This window comes from Rousettus aegyptiacus, unplaced genomic scaffold (genome assembly GCF_014176215.1).
Source record: "Rousettus aegyptiacus isolate mRouAeg1 unplaced genomic scaffold, mRouAeg1.p scaffold_m13_p_6, whole genome shotgun sequence".
Lineage (NCBI taxonomy): Eukaryota > Metazoa > Chordata > Mammalia > Chiroptera > Pteropodidae > Rousettus > Rousettus aegyptiacus.
This window is the reverse complement of record NW_023416309.1, coordinates 99,371,511-99,392,834: the sequence shown is the minus strand read 5'-3', so window position 1 is coordinate 99,392,834 and position 21,324 is coordinate 99,371,511. Positions and strand designations below refer to the sequence as shown.

The following is a 21,324-nucleotide window of genomic DNA, read 5'->3' as shown; positions in this document are numbered from 1 at the left end:
GTGTGGCTGGTCTCTGTTCCTGCGTGGTCGCGTCCTGACCTCCAGGGGGCATAAGAGTCCTGCTAACGGTACAGAGCCCAAGAGTCTGGAAGCCAGGCTCTAAGGCACCCGTCGTTGAGCCTGAAACACTCTTGAATGGGGAATTCCCAGAGCAAGGAGACATGCAAGGCCCTGGGGTGCGGAGATAACCGTTCATGTGCATGCTTGGAGAGGAGGATGCTGGACAGACACTCCCTTGACGGTCTGCTAGTCATTCTTTATTCAGCCTCTATGGAGAGACATAGGACTAGAGAGAGAGCAAGAAAGGCTGCACAGAGGAGCGGAATCCTGCTGGGAAGGGGCGGAAACTAAGCCTGCGGAGAAGGCAGGGAATATGAGGTTCAACATGAATCATCCAAAGTGGCTGCGGTGTGAGGTAGAGGGTGTGGGGATTGGCGAGGCCCGAGGGGAGGCGGTTAGGTTCGTGCAGCCCTGATTGTAAAGGTCCTCACAAGTCATCAGCCTTTATTCTGCAGGTAGTTGGGAGTCACAAGTTTTTACGCATGGATGAAGTAAGATTTTCTGCAACTTTAGCTGAACACTGCTGTTACGAGTTGAATTGTGTCCCCTCCTCAAATTCATATGTTGAAGTTCTAATCCCCAAGGCTTCAGGATGTGACCTTATTTGGAGGGTAGTTACAAATGTAGTTAGTTAAGGCGAGGTCATATTGAAGTGAGGTGAGCCTCCAATCCAATATGACTAATCTTTATTTAAAAAGATGATATTTTAGACCCAGAAATCCACACAGGGAGAACCCACGTGAATATAAAGGAAGAGACAGGGTGACACATCTACAAGCCAAGGAATGTCAAAGATTACCAGTAACCCACCAAAAGCTAGAAGAGAGGCATGGAACAGATTTTCCCTGACAGCTTTCAAAAGGAACCAATATTCCCATCATCTAGAGCTTGGACTCCTAGTCTCTAGAACTGTGAGACAATAAATTTCTAGTGTTTAAGCCACCCAGTTTGTGATACTTGGTTACAGGAGCCCTAGGGAACTAATATAACACCCAAAAGTAGAAACACAGAATGATGTGGCACTTTTAAGCAATCTAACATTTGTGATAATGCCGGGCCAGACCCTGGGGGGGATAGGGAGAGGAGCACTGGCTTGACTTGTCCCTGAACTATCTTTCCATTCTCACTGCTTCTGGCTGTTTTGTTCCAGAGATCAGCCATTGTAAGCTACCATACTTAGCCACTCCAACAGTTTTCTGCTTCCATGGTGAGAAAGTCCTGTGTCTCATCTGGATCCTTATTGCTGCTGCACTGGTTATGTCTTAGAGAAGGTAGAGATCAAGGTGCACCAGCACACCTTTGGAGACTTGCAAACTGACTCTGCCTACCTTGAGACTGTCTTTCTCAACCAGGACTTCCTTCCAGCCTCTCTTCCACTTAAATGGCAGCAGAGAGGAAGGTTAAATCAAGACTATAAGAAGAGGAGGATTAGGGAGAAAATTGCTAACACACTTATTTTGTGCCAATAACACACATTATGCTATTAAATTCTCACAACCGCATGAGGTAAAAATTATTAGCTTCATTTTACAGATGAGGAAAATGAGGCTCTGAGAAGCCAAGTCACACAATTAGTAAATGGCAGAACCTAGATGCTACCCAGTGTACTCCAAAGCTCTTTCATCCATCCTGCTGAACTCAGAGGCAGAATTCGCCAGGGTGGGCTATGCAAACTGAGGCACAGGTAGGGGTGAAGTAGTGCATTTAAAAATTGACTTCTCAGCCTTTCCTGGGATCCCCAACTGGCAAAACTTGCCTTTTTAACCCTTGCTGTCTCACACTGAAGCTCAGAGCCCTGGGGGTGCTGAGAAATAACCCAGCTCCAGCAGGCGGCACTGCGAACCAGATACCATTCCCAGCGTGGGCGGTGCGCGGGGAAAACCCGTGGGGCGGAGTCACAAGCAGCGAGCGCCAGGGAACCACGCGTGGGGGCGTGGCCACCCTCGAAGGGGAGTGTCTGTCACTCAAGTCCCGCCCCATTTGTTCGAGACTCGACTCCAGGTGGGCGTGTCGCGAATTCTCTCCCCGAGAGACACGCGTGGGCCGCTCTCCTCCAGTAGGAGGGCCGCCGAAAGGGGTGCGGGTGTCACTGACGGCCCCTCCCCGTGCGAGGCCACGTGGCGGGAGCGGGCCGAGCCCCGGGGAAAGAACCTGGCTCGTGGGATAAAGAACCACCTAGGCGGCGCCAAGCCGAGCTTAAAGCTGCGGGGTTTAGAACAGAGAGGCTGCAGCGAAAGGGAGGGGAGGAGGCAGGCGGGCGCATGGGGCGCCCCGGCCCCGCCGGCAGCGCGCCCCCTTGGGCCGGGCCGCGCTGAATGCCCCCCAGCGCAGCTCCTCGAACCTGCGCCCCGAGGCCATGCCGGTCATGAAGGGGTTGCTGGCCCCGCAAAACACCTTCCTGGACACCATCGCCACCCGCTTCGACGGCACTCGTGAGTGGGGCAGCGGCTGGGACTGGGGGTTCGAGCAGGGGGCCAAGACTTTTTCAGGGCCAACTTGGGTTCCCTGGATGTGATCAGGCCCGAGGTGAGCAGAGTGAGTAGAATTGAGGGTCCAAGAACTCCAGAAGCCACGGTAAAGGAACAGGACTGGGAGCTCTCTGCCAGGGTAGACGGCGTGAGGCCAAGAGTGCGGGGTCGGGAGAAAGGTAGGCCAAGATTGGGGGTGTGACTGGAGGCAGGAAAGGCTCTTTGTGCGGCAAAACGAAGGAGAGGCCTTGGGAGCGGCCCATTCTGGGGCAGAGCTCTGCTGGGGGCGTGTATGGGGGTATCGAAGACGCGGAGGTGGGACGGAATGGCCAGGTGCTCTGAGGGTCTACTCCCAGACCACTCAAGTATTCCCTTCCCCCAGGAAGGGGGATGGGGAGATCAGACTTCAGCAGGACTTAGTTTTGATTAAGGTCACGCGCCCCCAAATCGTGGCGCGTCAGTGTCTGAGGGAGGTGAGCCAAAAGGAGGAAGGTGTTCCGTGTGACGAAGGGAACTCCCTGCTCCCACCCAGCTTGGGTTCCAGGTTCAGCACCTTGGACAGCCACACTCCTCCTTCCCTGCCTTTTCTTCCGCCATTCCCTTTTCCTGCTTTGGAGCCTAGGGATTGCCACCTGCCCCTCTCGGCACCCTGGCCTGGATCTGGAAGGTGGGGGAAGCGGTACCCGAGGGTGGAAACCGAGCTGCCGGGGGCCCTACCCGCCTCCCCACCCTCCTTCCACACACACACCTCCCTTGTTTCCATAGCGCCCATCACCAGGGCAACAGGCCCTGGGATAGAAGAAGGAGGCTGCTGCCCAGGGCCCAGTTTCTTCCAGGCATCCTCAGTGTCCCCATCAGCCACCCTACTTCCAGACATTCACTCTTCCTAGTACCCCTGTCCCCATTGGTTGTGTCTCAGGCCCCTTCCCTCAACTAAGACTCTGTCTCTAAATGCCCTATAGAGCCCCACTGTGGCCTCCAACCCATTGGAACTGGAGGGAGCCGTCTTAGGTCCTGCTACTGAGGTGCTCGAGCCACAACTTCATTGTTCGATCCTGTCAGACTTTAAGCACTGAGGACAGACCCCCTGAAATTAGCTAAAGGGGAAGGCAGGGAATGAAGATGTTACTTATCACTGTTTCCCTTCCCACATAAAGGAGATTCTTAGGTTTGGACAATCTCTGCTTTTTGGTTTCCTATCAATAAAATTGGTATGATACCACCAGAATTTCTGCCCTGTCCACTCTCTAATAGGATGACAGGGTAGTGACTGTGGATGTGTTTTGAAAGCTATATGAATGTGGGGGAATCATTTCACCTTCTCGGAGTAGTACTGACTGTGTGCCAGGACTTGTTCTCCCCAGGTAACTTATGTAACTCCCATAACTATGTGAGGAAGATGTATTATCCCTCACTTTGCAGGTAAGGAATCTGAGGCATAGAGGAGTTAATTAACTTGCCCAAGGTTATATAGTCAATAAATGGCAAAGGTGGGGGTGCTGGAACCCATGCCTGTACTCCCCGTGCTATGCTGCCTCCTACAGCAAGGGGATAGACCGCATGACCTCTTGGCATTCCTTCTTCAACCCCCTAGTAGTTCCTGTCCTAGTTCCATGCCATACTTAAGTCCTTGTCCTTTTGCTCTATCTCTTCTTACTTTCATTTCAGAATATCCCAAAGAGGGATCCAGGAATCACGTGGAAGCCTGAAAAGCTTCTGGCTCTGTGACCTCTGACCACAACTTGGGCGAGGTACTGCCCACCTGGAAGCTGAGCTCCCCTCCTGGCCTTGGCCTGACCTTGACCTCTTCTTCCCACAGATAGCAACTTCCTATTGGCCAACGCACAGGGCCCACGAGGCTTTCCCATCGTTTACTGCTCTGACGGTTTCTGCGAGCTCACAGGCTACGGCCGTACAGAGGTCATGCAGAAAACATGCAGCTGCCGTTTCCTCTATGGTCCAGAGACCAGTGAGCCAGCCCTGCAGAGGCTGCACAAGGCCCTGGAGAGCCATCAGGAGCACCGGGCTGAAATTTGCTTCTACCGGAAGGATGGTGAGGGGCCTTACCATCCTGCATCCCTGCCCAGGCCCTGGGCTTTACCCAGAGTCCACTTGGAAAAGTAGAAGCCTGGATGCTGGTCCCCACACTGCCACAAGCTGACTGTGTGACATTGAGTGCATTCCTGACCCTTTCTGGCCTTGGTTCTCCCATCTGGAAGGTGAAAGTGTCAGCTGACTTAATCTCTGGGTTTCTTTTCAGCTCTGAACCTTTGCCAAGCCTTTAGACTAAGTCCAGGAACCAAGGGGGATTAGGGGAAAGGGATGCTATGGCTGTTCAACCTCACCCTTCATCTCTCCGCATCTACAGGCTCGGCCTTTTGGTGTCTCCTGGACATGATGCCCATCAAGAATGAGATCGGAGAGGTAGTACTTTTCCTCTTTTCCTTCAAGGACATCACTCAGAGTGGAAGCCCAGGACTTGGCCCCTCAGGAGGCCATGGGGACAGTAATCATGGTAACCGCAAGTCTGGGGAGAAGGCACAAATGATCAGAGACCCTTGCCCAAGGTCATATAAGACTGCTCCCTACCCAGCCTCGTGGGATATGCCCCCACTTATCTCTGTACCCTGCTTCCCAACAGAAAACTCCCTTGGCAGGAGGGGAGCTAGCTCAAGACTTCGATCCACCAGAAGACAGAACCGTACTGCCCTGCACCGACTGACTGGCCACTTTGGTGGTCGGGGCCACGGAGGCATGAAAACCGATAATGTGAGTCCTGTCTCCACCCCAAAATCTCCCAGGCATGATGCTGAGGTACCTGTTACTGCCTTCCTGTTTCCCTGTCTGTTTGGTCCCCCTCTAGTGACTTTTCTCTCTGTCCACCAATTTCTCATGTCTGGCTCTGCTCTTTCCCATGTCCCCTTACATCTTCTTCCATCCCTATCTCCCTTGCTTCCTTTCTGATTGACATGATGCTACAAAGGTGGGGCTCTAGCAGCAATTATATCATCTATCTCTGGCTGATCAGGGGGGTGGGTGAAATCACAAGCTGTGATCCTAGGGAGAAAGCTCCCATTGGGAGCCTGGCATCTAGCCCTGTGTACTACTCCTAGGATCTTGATAAAGCCACAGGATTGAATCTTCAAATCTCTGTGTAGACTGTTAGGGCTTCAAGGAATGGGGTGCATCATGCCAGCCTCCCCTCACTCCTGAGATACATCCATACCCCACTGGGCCTCCAGAACCCAAGAACTTGAAGGAGAAGTTAGTAACTCCTCAAGCTAGGGCACATGCCCAATTTGTCATACTCTCTTCAAGGATGAAGGTCATGCCTTAAAATACTCCCGATGAAACATGATTGATACAAAACGGGGCCTGAGTAGTAACATGGCAGAGGAAGGAAGTGCCAGGCACCAGCCCCTGAACCCCTCTCCTGCACCTTCTATCTCTTCTTGTGGTCATGCTTGCAGTACCCACTCCCCCCTTTTTCCATGCCCTGCCTCTCCCTACCCCTTGGCTCCTCTTTCCCCCAAGTGTCCCCAACTGCCACCCCTCTCCCCTTAGAACGTGTTTGAGCCAAAGCCATCAGTGCCCGAGTACAAGGTGGCCTCCGTGGGGGGGTCCCGCTGCCTCCTCCTCCACTACAGCGTCCCCAAGGCTGTCTGGGATGGCCTCATCCTCCTCGCCACCTTCTACGTTGCGGTCACTGTCCCCTACAACGTCTGCTTCTTGGGCGATGACGACACCCCCATCACTTCTCGACACACTCTTGTCAGCGACATTGCTGTGGAGATGCTCTTCATTCTGGGTCAGACCCTCTGCCCCACATATCCTGGTGGGTGGGCTGGAGGGACCCACTCATTCAAGCCTCACTCTATCCTGGGCCTGCAGGACCCAGGCATTCAGAGTCCATCCATTTCTGGGTCATTAAGTCCTAATGGTCCATGTACTCTGACCCCAGAAGTACAGCCAGAAGCCTGAACTATTTTCCCTATTCCTGTCTCCAACTCCATTCTAGGTCTCTAAGGCCTGTTCCCAGCTTACTCAGTTCCTTAGCCCCTTGGCCTGACTTTTAGTAACAGCCTCTTGCACTCCTAGATATCATCCTCAACTTCCGCACCACCTATGTGTCCCAGTCCGGCCAGGTAGTCTCTGCTCCTCGCTCCATTGGTCTCCACTACCTAGCCACCTGGTTCTTTGTTGACCTTATTGCTGCTCTGCCTTTTGACCTGCTTTACATCTTCAACATCACCGTGGTGAGTGATCCCCCTCCCACATGCAGGCTAACCTCCCAGCTTTGGCACAGCATCTCCCGTTAAGGGAGCCACCCCAAACCCAGATTCGGTCCTTCCCATCAATCCTCTTGTGAATATTTGTCAGGAACCTGCTATGGGCAGAGCCCTATGTTAGGAGCTGAGAAGGATCTGAGAGGGTCTGTGCTATTGGGGAGCTCAGCTCACAATCTCTAAGGGAAGCCGAGACAAATAAAAAGCTAAGTAGGGCTACCAAGGCGACATTGGCCTGATGCCAGATGAGTGGTACTTTTCACATTTTTATTTAACAAACAACCGATGAGCATTTAGCTGTCTGCAAAGCATTGTGTGTGGCATGGTCACTATGGGGAAAAGGGACAAGAATTCAGCCTCCAAGCAGCCAAGCTTGTGAGAGGGCAGGACTACTGGAGGGGACAGTAGAAACAGAGGAGGTGAATGAAATGGAAGATGGGGCCCAGGTATTGGGGGGGTGTTGCTGAGCGTGGGGCTAGCCGGTTGAAGTTCCAGGCTGGAACATGGGCATGTGTAAAAATGATCTAAAATCTGGCCAGCGCCTAGGAGGCCAAAGTACCCCAGTTGGGCAGAGGCTAGGGTGGTCTGGGAAGGGTTCCTGAGGAAGGGGAGAGTAGAGCTAGACCTTAGATAGAGAGTAGGACTTGACTGGCAGGAGATGAGGAGAGAGAGCACTTTAGGGGGAGCATAGCAAGCCCAGACAAGGACAGAGAGGCTGTGGGGTGGGTTTGGAGGCAGAGAGTGCTAAGACCTGTTGTCCTCCCTGCTCCCTAGGGACTGCCTGGAGGTGCTCTTGAGTGCTCAGCTCTGTATCCAGCTGGGAGAGAGAGTAGGTCTTCTCAAGTCCAGAGTGAGGGAGTCCCACCCTGTGTCCCCAGAACCCCTTGGTTTGGGGTGAGGAGGTGGAGAGCTGTTTCCCTGTGCGCTCCTCTCTCTGCCACACTTAGCTATAGCGGGAAACCACCTACACGCAGCCAGATTTAACTAGCCGCCAACGAGCTGTGGGCCTCTTCTGGCTGTGTACACGTGTGTGCATGCTCCCACACACGTGCATGCGTGTGTGTGTCTGACCTGAGGCTCCGGCCATCCTTTCCCATCCCCATGCCCACCAGGTTGTGTCAGCAGAGCAGACAGCTGTTCCCGGGGCGAGGGAAAGCTACAGAGAGACCCCCGTCCCTCTTCCCAGGCAGTTCCCCTCCTCTGGTACCTGCAGGTTCACTAAGTACTTTGACACACATCATCACATAGGAGCCTCACAGTAACACTTCAGGGCAGATTCTCTTACTACTCTTTTTCAGAGGTAGATGCAGAAGCTCAGAGAGGTTAAGTGGCTTGCCGAAGGTCACACGACTAACAGTGACAAGTGGGAAATTGGAACCAGGTCTTCAGACTCCTAGTCTAGTATTCTTCCTAACATAGCACCCTACTTTCCAGGAAACCAGAGTACCTGAGTGGATGGTCTGGCATAAGGGGAGGTGAGGAGCAATGCTGGGGCTGGAGGGGAGCAGAGCAAAGGGAGAGGATGAGAAGGCACTGGTAGTACTGTGGACTTGAAGAAGCCAGGCCTGGAATAATCTGTTCCAAGGAGGAGAGGAGGACCCCAAGAGAGTGGGGCCCAGGGGCAAGAGACTGGGGGAAGCCCTAAAGAGCTTAAGTCAGGAGCTCTGGGAGGCAGAGGCAGGCATTAAGCCCTAGAGAGAGTCCAAGAAGGGGGAGAAATCAGGGCCACCTACTTCACCTAAAATTAGAGTAAATGGCATAAGGTGTCTCAGGAGCCATATATGGGGCCAGGGCTATGGGGGATGCTCCTGGAGGCCCCTGAAAGAATGATGAAGGGCCTTCATGCCAGGTTACCGAGGCACTGTCCCAGAGTCCCCAGTCCTAGCCTCCAAGCTGTCCCCACCCAGGCTAGTGAAAAAACAAGCCACCCGCCTGCTCTTCATCTACAAGATTTGAAGAGCTAATTAAAGCATTAATAACCACAATGAAAATAGTCATAGTGGTAATATTAGCTAACATTTACAGGACTCTTACTTGGTACCACTAACTCCATCAACCTCAACCTAGCCTCTCAGCCCAGCCTCCCTCAGTCCCTGCTCTCCTTCCCTCAACATTTTGGCATGATCTTCTCATCTGCAGCCGACCCACAAGAGGAAACACCCCTAAATCTTCCCCAGTTCTCAAGCCTCTTGCCTGCCCCCTCTACCATGTCCCCTCTATGTCTTGAGGTATGGCTCTCATCACAGTTGCTGTTGTCACTAATAACCAGCTCTTGTTCACAGCTGATTGTGCCTAGGACACTGGAGGCTTTGAGCAGGGGCCAGAGGTCCTTCTGCCTATTCCCCTGCTTCTAACCAAGACTTGCTCTTTCACAGACCACAGTGCTAAGGGGCAATCTAGCACAAAATGAACTTCAATGTCAGCCCAGGTTTGAGTCCCAGTTCCATCATATCTTTGGTCTGTGACCTTGAGCAAGTCACTAGCCTCTCTGAGCCTTAGTTTACTCATCTGCAAACTGAGAAGATGATTAGAATTGGACTGAAGGCATAAGTGTTTTTTTGTTTGTTTTTTTAAATGAGAGTTACAAATACTTGGCCCAGGGCCTGGCACATACTGTTAGCCATTATTAGTTTTAGTATTATTGTCTTCCCCCTGCATTTCCCGGAAACCTTCTCAGGACAGCTGGGGTGTTTTTCCTGCTGCAACTTTTGCTGGCTCCAGGGTGTCTGATGACAAGGTGCTGGAAAGGAACGTGGGGGCAGTGGGGGCTCTGAGGAAGTGTGCCTCTGACAGCCTCCTCTGCCACACTCCCGCAGACATCACTGGTGCACCTGCTGAAGACAGTGCGGCTGCTGCGGTTGCTGAGGCTGCTGCAGAAGCTGGAGCGGTACTCACAGTGCAGCGCTGTGGTGCTCACACTGCTCATGTCTGTCTTTGCGCTCCTTGCCCACTGGATGGCCTGCGTCTGGTATGTCATCGGGCGCCGGGAGATGGAGGCCAACGACCCGCTGCTCTGGGACATCGGTGAGCCACCAACCTCAGGCTTTCACTGACCACCCATCCACCTTCAGTGTCCATTCAGGTCCCCAAGTTAATGCCTCCACCGGTACCCACACCCACCCCCCATTCCTCCATTCATCCAATCAACATGCATTGAGCTCCTTCCAGATCAAGCATAGAATAGTGACTTGAAGATGAGGGCTTTGCCTTGGGGGAAGCTCACAGCATACAATGTGGGACGCACTCTCTTGGTAAGGAAGGCGTTTGGGGCAGAAGAATCAGGACCCTTGGCCCCTTCCAGTGGCTCCCCACTGCCCTCAAGATAGAGTCCACATTCAGTGCACACCGTACACAGTGCTGCATCCGTCTCTCTCCCCACCTGGCTTCTCTTTCTCCCATGTCCCCTGTGTTGCAGCCACACTGACCTTCCTCCAGCACCCAGGATGTACTGCGTTCTCACCATGGCCCTGAATGTTTTTGGAATCTTCTCTCTCTTCTTCACCTAGGCGACTTTTCTATTCATTGCAGTCTCAACTAAAATGCTTTGTCCTGAGGGAGCATTTCAGGAACTGTACCCTACGCCACCTTCAATGATTGATTCTCCCTTACCTATTGGTGTCCTAAGACACCCTATACTTCCTTTTTAGTAGCTTGCCTACCACCCGTAATGATTTATTTCATGTCCATTTATCCTCAGACTGTAAGTTCCACCAGGGAAGGGAGAATGGCTGGCTGGGTCAAGTCCCAGAATCCTGTATACACAAGGCGCTCAATAAGCTATTAGGCCAGTCGAAGGAGTCCCTAAATAGTCATCAGTGTGGGGAATTGGTAGTCTTGGACTGAAACTGTAACCAATTCACTGCCTGGAAGCCCAGGCCGCTCCTTGCATTTCCTGTGCTAGGAGGTGCAAACCTCCCCTCATTTCTGTAAATACTTGCCCAAGGTCAAGTGTAGGCGACTCAGGGAAACCCAGTTCTCCACTGCTTGCACGGCAGCGAGATCTTCTTGCATCCCCAGGCTGGTTGCATGAGCTGGGCAAACGGCTGGAGGTGCCCTACGTCAATAGCTCGGCTGGGGGCCCGTCGCGGCGCAGCGCCTACATCGCTGCGCTCTACTTCACGCTGAGCAGCCTCACCAGCGTGGGCTTCGGCAACGTGTGCGCCAACACCGATGCCGAGAAGATCTTCTCCATTTGCACTATGCTCATAGGCGGTGAGGCCTGGCCTGCCAAGCCCTGGGGTAGCCCTGCTAAGCCCAGCGTGCAGATAGGGAAACTGAGGCCCAGTGAAAGCAAGGCGTCCACCCATGTTCGGACAGTCCTGCATTCAGTCGTAGATGCTTTCTTAGCACCTACTATATGCTGGCCCTAGGGGACGCCACAAATAGGTGTGGCCTCCTGCAAAGAGGATGGGAAACCCAAAGTCATGTCCTAACGAGGGGAGGGGGGGGACGGACACGGGGGGGGGGGAGGTGGGCATAGGAGGAGCATCAGGTCAGACTCCTCTGGGGACCACTCTCTATTCCCTGCCCCAAGCCAGCACCTGGCACCAGGTAGGCACGCAGGAACCCATGGCTCTTCTGCCCCTTCCCAAGAACCCAAAGACCCGTCCAGGACAGGGTGGGTTTGGGAGTGGGTGGCCGCCCTTAACTGACTACCCACCGCTGCCGCTGCAGCGCTGATGCACGCCGTGGTGTTCGGGAACGTGACCGCCATCATCCAGCGCATGTACTCGCGCCGCTCGCTCTACCACAGCCGCATGAAGGACCTCAAGGACTTCATCCGTGTGCACCGCCTGCCACGGCAGCTCAAACAGCGCATGCTCGAGTACTTCCAGACCACATGGGCGGTCAACAGTGGCATAGACGCTAATGAGGTAGTGCAGTGGCCTCCGGGTCGCCTCTGCGTGCCGGTACAATAGGGAAGGGGTCGCTGCCTGTCGGAGTTGGAATCAAATGGAGTCCAGGGTGGTGAGGTGCTTTTCACATGGGCGCGCACCCACCCACATCCACATCCCGTTTCCTGTGCACTAGAACATGGGACCTGAAAGGGAGCTCAGACCTTAGCTAAATGCCATATACTCCCTTCTGCCAACATTTCCCAAACACCTGCTTTGGCTCAGCCTCTGTGCAGGACACAGGGAGCTCAGAGGTGATTATATTCAGCCCTTGGCCTGAGGGACACACCAGTCTGGTGAGGGAGACAGACAGGTAAACCAATAATTACACAGTGAGTGGGCCCCTGCTGGAGGGATGTAGGTGCATTGGGGCCCTCACTGCGTCTGGGCCTAGCAGAGTCAGAGAAGTGGCACAGGAAGAGGGGACATGGTGAAGGACAAGAATGAAATTGGCCTGCTATCAGAAGGCCATTCCAGCCAGAAAGAGCAATAGGAACACAGGTCTAGAAATGAAGCTAGAGAGTAGGGAGAATTCAGGGAACTGAAAGTAGTTCAGGGAGCCTTCAGGAGCAGGGGTGTGAGTGCTGCGGAGGGCCGAGTGGGAGATGGAGCCGGGGAGGTATGCAGGCCCAGCTCATAGATGGCCTTAACTTCAGATTTTATCCTGCAAAATGCTTAGGTTGAGGAGTGTCCTGGGGCTGTAGGAAGTATTTCTGAGAGCAGATGCTATGGGACTTGGTGGGCATGGTTGCAGAAGAGGTCCTCAGAGTGATTCCCAGGTTTTTGGCTTGGGCAAAGTGATGGGAATGAAAGCATCACAAGAGGAAGATTGGACTTAGGGGTGAAAATGAGAGTCCAGAATGGGGCCATGACGAGGGCGTGGTGCCTGTGGGAGACCTAAGTGGAGTGTGCTCCAGAGGTAGTTGAAAATACAGGTCTGGACCCAGATGTCGGGCTCCAGGCTTATAGGAAGTGAGTAAGTCATGAAGCTGGGTGCCGTACTATAAGGAGAGTATGGAAAGTTAGAAGAGAGCCAAAGGAAATGGAGCCTGGGGAGGCAGTGGGGACAAGAGAGAGGTCAACGAGCCAGAGTGGCCAAGGGGCTTCATAAGATGAGGAGGGAACTGTGAATATTAAGTTTGGTTGTGTTTGGTAATGCTCAAGGTCTAGTATACTACTGCAATTTGCAGATGGGGGTACTGAGGCCCAACGAGAGGAAATGGATTACTCGAGGTCCACAGGAATTTAGAAGCAGAGCTGACTTCTAGTTTCCTGACTCCCAGTTTGAGGCTGACCCACCATGGATGGTACTTGCATATGTGGGGTCAAGTAACCAGGACATGTGTAAGTGACCAGGGTATGTAGCCACAGGCAGTGGACAGACAGGAAAAGACCTAGTCTCTGCCCCAGAACTGAGGTTAGAAAAACAGACATCATCTGGAAGGTCAGAAATGGGTAACTTCAAAGCAAAGGGCAGGTTGGATCTCTTTCCTTGGAGATAGCTCAGCATATTGGTAGAATTCAAGTAGCAGATGCAGTAGGATGGCAAGAATGACCTTTGCCCCTTATGCAGTTACTGCGTGACTTCCCCGACGAGCTGAGAGCTGACATTGCTATGCACCTGAATCGGGAGATCCTGAAGCTGCCACTGTTTGGAGCAGCCAGCAGGGGCTGCCTGCGGGCCCTCTCCCTGCACATCAAGACGTCGTTCTGTGCTCCGGGCGAGTACCTGTTGCGCCGTGGGGACGCTCTGCAGGCGCACTACTATGTCTGCTCAGGCTCACTCGAGGTGCTCCGTGACAACATGGTGCTGGCCATCCTGGGTGAGGATCCTACCACCACCTACTACCTACCCCACCACCGTCCCCCATAAGCCTTGGGAGTGGCTAGGAATCTAGGGACTGGGATACCGGCAGTGGACATCTGGAATTCCTGCTGAGGAGTACTTTTTCTTGGTCCCTCCACTTCAGACTCTCCCATAATCCCATTGGCCATCCCTCGACCCATCAACCCTTCTTTAGCGGCTGTCCTCCGAATCAATTAATTGATCCTTTCCCATTGCGCTATCTCCCAACTGAATTGACTCTTCCTCATTGATCCTCAACTTCATTGACCTTTACCCTTTAACTGATCCCTCTGGCCATTCTTTATTGATCACTCAATTCCACTGATCATTCCTCCAGCCTTACTGACATCCTCCATTGGCTGTCTCCCAACTTCGCCAGTCATTCTCCACTGACCTTTTCCAACTCATTTGAGTATTTCCACCAATCCCATTGCTTGACCCACCTTCAGCTATGCTTCAAATATACTGATAACCCTCAAATCCATTGACTACCTCCCACTGGTATCCTCTTGGTCCCTCTGCCCTAGCTGACTGTCCCCATCCCTTACCCGCAGGGAAGGGGGACTTGATTGGGGCAGATATCCCTGAGCCAGGGCAGGAGCCTGGGTCAGGGGCAAGCCCAAGCTACGTGCTGAAGACCAGCGCTGACGTGAAAGCTCTGACCTACTGTGGCCTGCAGCAGCTGAACAGCCGAGGGCTGGCTGAGGTCCTGAGGCTCTATCCTGAGTATGGGGCTGCCTTCCGGGCTGGCCTGCCCCGGGACCTCACCTTCAACCTGCGCCAGGGCTCTGACAACAATGTATGTAGACCCCCTATGGCCACCATCTCCTCCAAGATCCCCTCCTTCAAAGCAGACCTCCCCCAGCCCCAGAGAGAGTCTCATTCATCACCTTCCACCCTAAAAACACCCTCTCTCAACCCCAGGCACCCCTGTCCATTGCCCCGTCCATGCTTAACATCTTCCGATCCCACTGATGCACGTCCATTGGCCATCGCCCAACCCCATGAACCATCTCTCATCATCTCTACTTCCAACTCTTCTGCCCCATCTCCTGTTGGCCACCCCTCAGCCTCACTCCAGAATCCCCAAAGGACCCCTACTTTGGAGATAATCACCCTCGTTTGCTCCTCCTCCATCAAGTCTCTCTCTGGACTGGATTCTACTTTCCTGGGGCTTCCACTTTCCAAATATTTCCTGAGCCCATTTTGGTAGGCACTGGGTCAGATCTGTGTCTTTTACTGTTTTTCAGACTGACTTTCCACTCAGAATTTCTCTGAGTTGGAGTTGGAGGAGTCTCTGACTCAAGTCCACAAAAAAGGCCCCATATATTCGAACCCCTCACCACTCATGGGTGGGACTAGGTGGTGCTGCACCAAGGCAGTGGGGATGTGTGAGTCAGCTTGACCCTGCTCTGTCCCTGCAGGGCCTCGGCCGCTTTTCCCGATCCCCTAGGCTCTCCCAGGTAACACTCCTTTCCTGGATGGGGTTGAGATTGCATGGGGAGAGCCTGGGAGTGAGGGGCACCTGTCCTTAGCTCCTCTGCTGCAAGGAGAAGGGAGAGGAAATGGGGGGCAGGATCCGCCAGTGAAGACTGTTGCTTAATGGCTTAATGAAGGGGCCTGTTGTTCACTGCCCTGTGACATCAGCTGCCCCCTCTGCCCACAGCCCCGCTCGGAAAGCCTCGGTTCCTCCTCAGACAAGACCCTGCCATCCATCACGGAGGCCGAGGTTGGGGTGGAGCCTGGAGGTGGTCCTAGGCCCCGTAGGCCTCTCCTGCTGCCCAACCTTAGCCCAGCACGGCCCCGCGGCTCCCTGGTCAGCCTTTTGGGCGAGGAGCTGCCCCCATTCTCGGCCCTTGTTTCCTCCTCTTCCTTGTCTCCATCCCTGTCCCCTGCCCTGGCTGGCCGGAGCCGCAGCCCCTCCCCTCATGTCCCTCCCAGGGGCTTTGCTGCCTGGAAGCCCCCCCAGCTTCTCATTCCCCCACTGGGAACCTTTGGACCTCCAGACCTCAGTCCCCGGTGAGATACCAGCCTCCCTTGCCTACTCCTTACCCCTGCTGGCTTCCAGAACCTTCTCTGAGCTCTGTCCCCAGCATTCCTACCAGTGCTCCACCCTGTTTTTGCCTCATTTGCCCATCCCGCCCTTCCTGATCCACCACAGCTTGCAACCCTCCTGCCCCTTGACTGTTGCTCCTCCCCAGCTCCTTGGCATTGCTGTCCCCGGTCACCCTCTGCCTGCTCTGCTTGGCCCTTACCATCTCCCTATGGGGCTGATGACCACTGCCCCCGTCCCAGGATAGTGGACGGCATTGAGGACTCTGGCAGCACTGCCGAGGCCCCTACATTCCGGTTCAGCAGGAGACCTGAGCACCCTAGGTCCCGCTCACAGGCCCCTCCTACAGGTAAGAGCCAGCAGTGGACTTCAACTCATTGTCATCCATTCGTCTGCCATTCATTTGCTTATTTATTCCTCCATTCATCTATCCATTTATCTCACATGTAGTAAGGGCCTACCATGTGCCAGGTACTTTGCTGAGGATATACAGATAAACCTAACCTGGCCCACACTCCTAGTGAACTCCCAGTCTAGCAGGGGAGACAGCTGTGCACTCAGATAAACAAGTCCAGAACAGCATGCTGAGTACCACAACTAAGACAAGAACAGGGCTCTGAGGTAGGAGAGGAGAGCACCCCTAACTCTTCCTCCTAGAGGGAACTCTTGAGTTGGGTCATAAAGGTGGGTAGGAGTTTGAGAGATGGAGTAAGGCAGTTATCACAAGGTATAAAAGCATGATAAGAACGCTCCTGTGTTCAGATATCAGGAGCTGGAGAAGCTGGAGGGATAGGGGCTGGGGAAGTCATAGACCCAGCCTGAAACCAACTTGAGAGTTCGGGTTTTCCATTGTCCTGACCCCAGAGCTTCCTCTCCCCTTGCTCTCTGCCTGCCCAGCAACAGGAGGGGGCTTCACCCAAGCTGTAGACTCATGCTCTCTTAATTCACCCCGCATCCCTTCTCCCTATTTTGTCTGCAGGGACCAGGCCCAGCCAGAAAGTGGCCACTGAGGCTGAGGAGATGAAGGAAAAGGTCTGCAGCCTGAACCAGGAGGTGGGTCGGGGCTGGCTCCTTCCCTTCAACCTTGGGATCAGAGACATGCCTCATATTTCAGAGAGGTCATTTTAAGGTTTGGAGCCAGAGTCCTGAATTCAAATATTCACACTAGCTAGGATCTTGGGAAAATCTCACAACTACTCTGAACTTTGATTTCCTCATCTAAAAATGGGGAAAATAATCTATTCTTCCCAGAGTCATTGTGAGGAGGCAATGAGAGCTCACAAATGCCTGCCCCAGTCCCTGGAACGCTCTAAGTGCTCCACTGATAGCTTCTTCCCCTTCTTCCCAGCTGGCTCAGGTTGTCCAGCCTGGAAAGAGGGCCTCTCCTCTCTGCATCGCCTAGCACACTCTCCTGCACAGAATGTCCCCTGCACCAAGTCACAATGCTCCAGGCCTTTCCCTTACCCCAACCCTGGGAAATGAGTGCTAAGCAGATGTGGGGGGCCGAGGACAGGGAGGCTGAGAGGCCTTCAGCCTTGAGAGACCTGGACCCCAGTTTCTGAATTCTGGTCGGGAAGAGCCCAGATCCTGTATGCTAAGACTGCCTAGATCTCCTCCCCAGGGATCTCAGAGCTGTGCAGCCAGGCCTAGCCCTTGGGAGTTGGTTTTCCCTCGTTCTGATAAACATCAGGGTTCCCAGGGGAGCACCTGGGCTTGGGTAGGCTCTAGGGCTGGGTGCGGGGCCAACCCCTGTTCAGCAAGACTGAGTGCCCATCCTGCTTCCTCTCACAGTTCTAGGCTAGGTTCCAGGTTCCTTGAGTGTCTATCAGCACCTGGAGAACCTGGTAAAAGGTAGACACCTGGGCCTCACCCAGTTTGAAATGTCTGTGGTGGGGCCCCCAATTCTGCTTTTTTACAAGTTTCTTAGTTGATTCTGTACTCTCTGAAATTCGAAAAACACTGAATAGACACTTGAACTTCTATGATAGGATCACCTGACAGTAAGGCTACGTCTGTCACTTCACAGCTATGCAACCTCTTTGAGCACATTTTTCTACATCTTGTAAAACTAGGGCGATGGGGAGGATGGCAATAGCTACTGCTCAAATCCTTTTTAGAAAGAGGTTGGGGTATTTACATCTAGACAAAAATAGCTCCTGTCCTGCCCTCTTAGGGTGGCCATGGGCAGAGAGCGGTTGTGAAAGAGTTTTGGAAATTGTAGAGGGGAGGTGCACTTAGGAGGGTGGCGATTTTTGTGGCATCTGGGAAAATTTTTGATGTATTTTCAACAGATCTCCCGTCTCAACCAGGAAGTATCTCAGCTCAGCCAGGAGCTTCGACATATGATGGGCCTGCTGCAGGCCAGGCTGGGTTCCCCAAGCCACCCAATAGTCTCGGCTTGGCCCTCAGCCCCTCCATGTCCCCAGCTGAGGCCTCCATGCATCTCTCCCTGTCTGTCTGGACCACCACCTAGCCTCCAGGATACTACTCTCGCTGAGGTCCACTGCCAAGCCAGTGTGGGGACAGCAGAGATGGGGGCTGTACCTCCCAACCTGAGACCTTCCATGTTGTCCACTTACCCTTTAGAGCCTGACCCTCTGGGACCCTCCCAAGTGCCAGAGGCCTCACCCCCATCTCCAGGCCTCATGAGGCACAACTTCCGGTCCAGGTCAGACACGTTCCACTGACCCTGGCCCTGGGCCCAGGCCTGTCTGGGGTAGGCATTGCCACCTGCCATCAGGGAGCGGCTGGGCCCATGGCCTCCTGCCTTGGGTCAGCAGCCACCAGCTGGTCTGGTTGGTGCTGGATTCTCAGGACTTTATCACAAAGCCTGGTTACTTCAGATCCTCTTCCCTTTTCCAAACCTTCCCTTATCCTCCTTCTCTGGGAGGAGAGGCACCTGAGGCTGTGGAACCCAACAGGCATGAGACAGACCGCGATGGCCATTGGACTGGGCAGATGAGATGTCCTGCTTTATCCCCAGGACCTGGAGGCAGGTAGAGATGAAGGAACAGACGGGGATGGGGAAGGGCCCCAGATCCAGCCTGGGAAATGAAGACTAAGGCAAGACCATGCAGGATCTTGAGGATAGATTGTATATTCCACTGCAGAGATAGTGTAGTGGTATTGTGAGGTCTTTTGTCCCAGTTTCTGGGTGTCTGCTGGAGATCTTGAAAGCAATGTCACCTCAAGAGGGCTAAGTTTGAGATCCTGGCTGGCATTTGAGCAACCAAGACTTCTTAGGCTTCCCACTATCACCCCAGGCTGGAGGGTCTCACTGCATCCCACAGGCCACACAAAATACAAGCTGATGCCCCTCAGATGTGTATTCTTTGGCTCTCAGCATTTTTTTTTTTCAAAATATGAATGAGGTGCCAACAAAAAAATCAAACAATTTTACATAAAAATCTAGATATTTTGGCTTCTCTAAAAAATGTTAGGACATCTGGCAATCCTGAGCCAACCTTCCATCTGGCATTAATCAGCTGGTGTTTGGTGGCCACTGTCCTCTTTATTTATTTGTTTGTTTGTTTATTTATTTATTTAGGTGATGCGACCCGTGATTGACCTCACAGATTGCAAGGAACTTGTCAGCTTACAATCCTTATTTTTTAAAAATTTTTAATGCCTATAGCACCTAGGTCTTCCTAGGTGGTCTCCCATCCAAGTACTAACCAGGCCCGACCCTGCTTAGCTTCCAAGATCAGCTAGGATCAGGGTCGTTCAGGGTGGCATGGCCATAGACCACTGTCCATTTTAGATGAGGCCTACATTCTTTACTTCTTTACAGTCCCCTTGTTTCTCGACTGTCTCCTAATATCCAGCTAGCTTCCCTCATTTGAATTCTTTGTCTGGTTTCTGTGGGTTTTTGAGTTTGCAATCCTTGCCTTAGAATGTGCTGCCAGGTTCTTATGTCCCAGTGGGCCCAGCAAAGTCTATTTATACCCCTGGGTCTGGGCCTGTCAACATCTCTGTTTCTTTCTGCAGGCTTTCACTGAAGGTGGTCTCTTCTGTTGCCAGCAACTTGAAACAGTCCCAGCAGCACTCTCTATCCCTCCCTTGTCCCTAGACCTCAGCCAAGCCTGTTCTCCCCACTTCCAACTTGGTCTCACTCAGGGCCCTGACTTCTTACAAACTCACCCTGGTCTCCTGCTCTCCTTTACCACACGATAGCCTGTGCTCACTTTTGGATAGGAAATAAACTCTATTTTTGTAGTTATTGGCTCTGGGTGTTTCTGAAGATTGGTCTGAGAGCTCCAGGGCTTTGGAGGAGCCTACACTGCCATCACTCCCCCATTATACCCCCAGGGCCCTGTTGCTGTCTCTAGGAAGGGCAAAGACGCCAACCAATCCACTTGGCACCACATTCATGCCACCAGAGGCCCTGGGGATGAGGCAGAAATCTTAATGAGTCACTATGGGCCATTATACCCACTCTTCTCTCTACCACAGTCACAGCCAGATTCAGATACAATGTGTGGGGGGACAGAATCCTGGCTCAGGCTCACCTCCACACCTAGAAAGGTGACCCATGGGAGTCTCCATCAATCCTAGATAATCAATCCTATACCTGTTTCAGGCCAGGTACAGCAGGGTCTGGGGGAAGAGCTTGTCAGCAGCCAAGAACCTAGTAGGAATCTCACTCCACTCCATCCTCTTAGCTCTCATAAACCCTATCTTCCCTCTTAGTTTTCAGTTCTCTGGTGATCATTAGAAGGGTAGGAGGTGAGTGTCATGAATATTGTTAGAAAGAGGCACCCTGGTGACTAGATGGAAATAGGTGTGGGCAGTTTTGTGGCAGGTTGTTCCAGACAGGTCAATTCTCTAGCTCAGGCTCCAGAGTATGATTGGTGTTGGCTTGTGTCATAGGAACAATGCCTACAGCCATCTCTGGGGTGAGCTTTGATTCCATACAAGTTTTAAGTAGTTTCTCTTGGGGGCGAGATGCAGAAGCAGAGGAGATATGATCTGTGTTGGGGGAGTGGGTTAGGGGGTAGGTAGAAGCAGAAGTGGTCCTAATCCACACTGAGGGGAGCAGAAAAAATAGAATCAATCTTGATCTATATGGAAGGTGAGGTGGAGGCAAACAGAAGTAGTTCTAATCTATATTTATGGATGGGGAGAGACAAGGCAGAAGTGGTCCGGCTCTGTATCTGGCATCAGAGGCAAGAGCAGAAGCAGAGGTGGTCCTGGTGAGTTTTGGGGTCGAGCCAAAGGAGGAGGGTCCTGGTTTATCGCTGGGCAGTGGCAGGAGTTCTCCCTTTGATCTCACTCAGTAGCTTCCAGAGAACCCTTCCTACAGCACTTCCATCACCTTCCCCATTACAGAAGGTCCCCAACAATGGGGCTCCCAGAGTTGACTTGGCCCAAAAGTGCAGACAGTGTCTTCTCTGGGGTAGCAAAAACTCAGGACTAATCCAGGCGACCTCGTGTGCATATATTCATTCACACCACGTTTTTCCCTTCACAATTCTGCCCACGCAGCCTTCTGCCCTCTTCCAACGCTCGGCCACCCGCCTTATTCTCTGGGTGCCTGGAATCCGCGGTGACGCTGTTGGCAGGTCGGGCCTTAAAAAGTTCCCGGCCCGGCTCCGCCTCGCCGGCAGCGGGCTCCACCCTACGCCCAAGTCCCAGGAGGCCACCGGATCCTCCCAGAGCTGCGAACTACAAGTCCCGCAGTTCCTGTCGCGCGCTCTCCCGCGTCTCCCGCGCCCCT

General features: G+C 53.1%; 1 protein-coding gene and 1 pseudogene across 3 annotated transcripts; one reads left to right on the top strand and one right to left on the bottom strand.

Moving 5' to 3' along the window:
- The first annotated feature begins 2,318 nt into the window (after positions 1 to 2,318).
- Positions 2,319 to 20,156, top strand: KCNH4 (potassium voltage-gated channel subfamily H member 4). Of its 3 annotated transcripts, none has more exons than XR_001597627.2 (16): positions 2,417 to 2,492; positions 4,348 to 4,581; positions 4,897 to 5,297; positions 6,093 to 6,336; positions 6,627 to 6,784; positions 9,631 to 9,838; positions 10,832 to 11,026; positions 11,489 to 11,688; positions 13,283 to 13,532; positions 14,110 to 14,354; positions 14,980 to 15,018; positions 15,222 to 15,574; positions 15,851 to 15,957; positions 16,588 to 16,661; positions 17,900 to 18,604; positions 19,596 to 20,156. XR_001597627.2 is itself a non-coding variant. In XM_016150854.2 (16 exons), exons 1-16 carry the CDS (start codon positions 2,417 to 2,419, stop codon positions 18,293 to 18,295), a joined length of 3,054 nt encoding a protein of 1,017 aa, XP_016006340.1. In that variant the 3' UTR covers positions 18,296 to 19,187. The 3 variants fall into 3 exon arrangements, 2 of the variants coding, with proteins under 2 accessions (XP_016006339.1, XP_016006340.1); XM_016150854.2 differs by lacking the exon at positions 19,596 to 20,156 and having other exon boundaries at positions 4,897 to 5,043; positions 5,170 to 5,297; positions 17,900 to 19,187; XM_016150853.2 differs by lacking the exon at positions 19,596 to 20,156 and having other exon boundaries at positions 2,319 to 2,492; positions 17,900 to 19,187.
- Positions 19,234 to 19,353, bottom strand: LOC118604617 (annotated as a pseudogene).
- Positions 20,157 to 21,324: the final 1,168 nt, after the last annotated feature.

What these genes read in the sequence shown, in the direction of transcription:
- KCNH4 (XM_016150853.2), top strand. Translation starts at nt 2,417, where the DNA reads ATGCCGGTCATGAAGGGGTTGCTGGCCCCGCAAAACACCTTCCTGGAC. An exon ending in TTGCTTCTACCGGAAGGATG is followed by an intron (nt 4,582 to 4,896) that starts GTGAGGGGCCTT and finishes CCGCATCTACAG; the next exon opens with GCTCGGCCTTTTGGTGTCTC. An exon ending in ACATCTTCAACATCACCGTG is followed by an intron (nt 6,785 to 9,630) that starts GTGAGTGATCCC and finishes ACACTCCCGCAG; the next exon opens with ACATCACTGGTGCACCTGCT.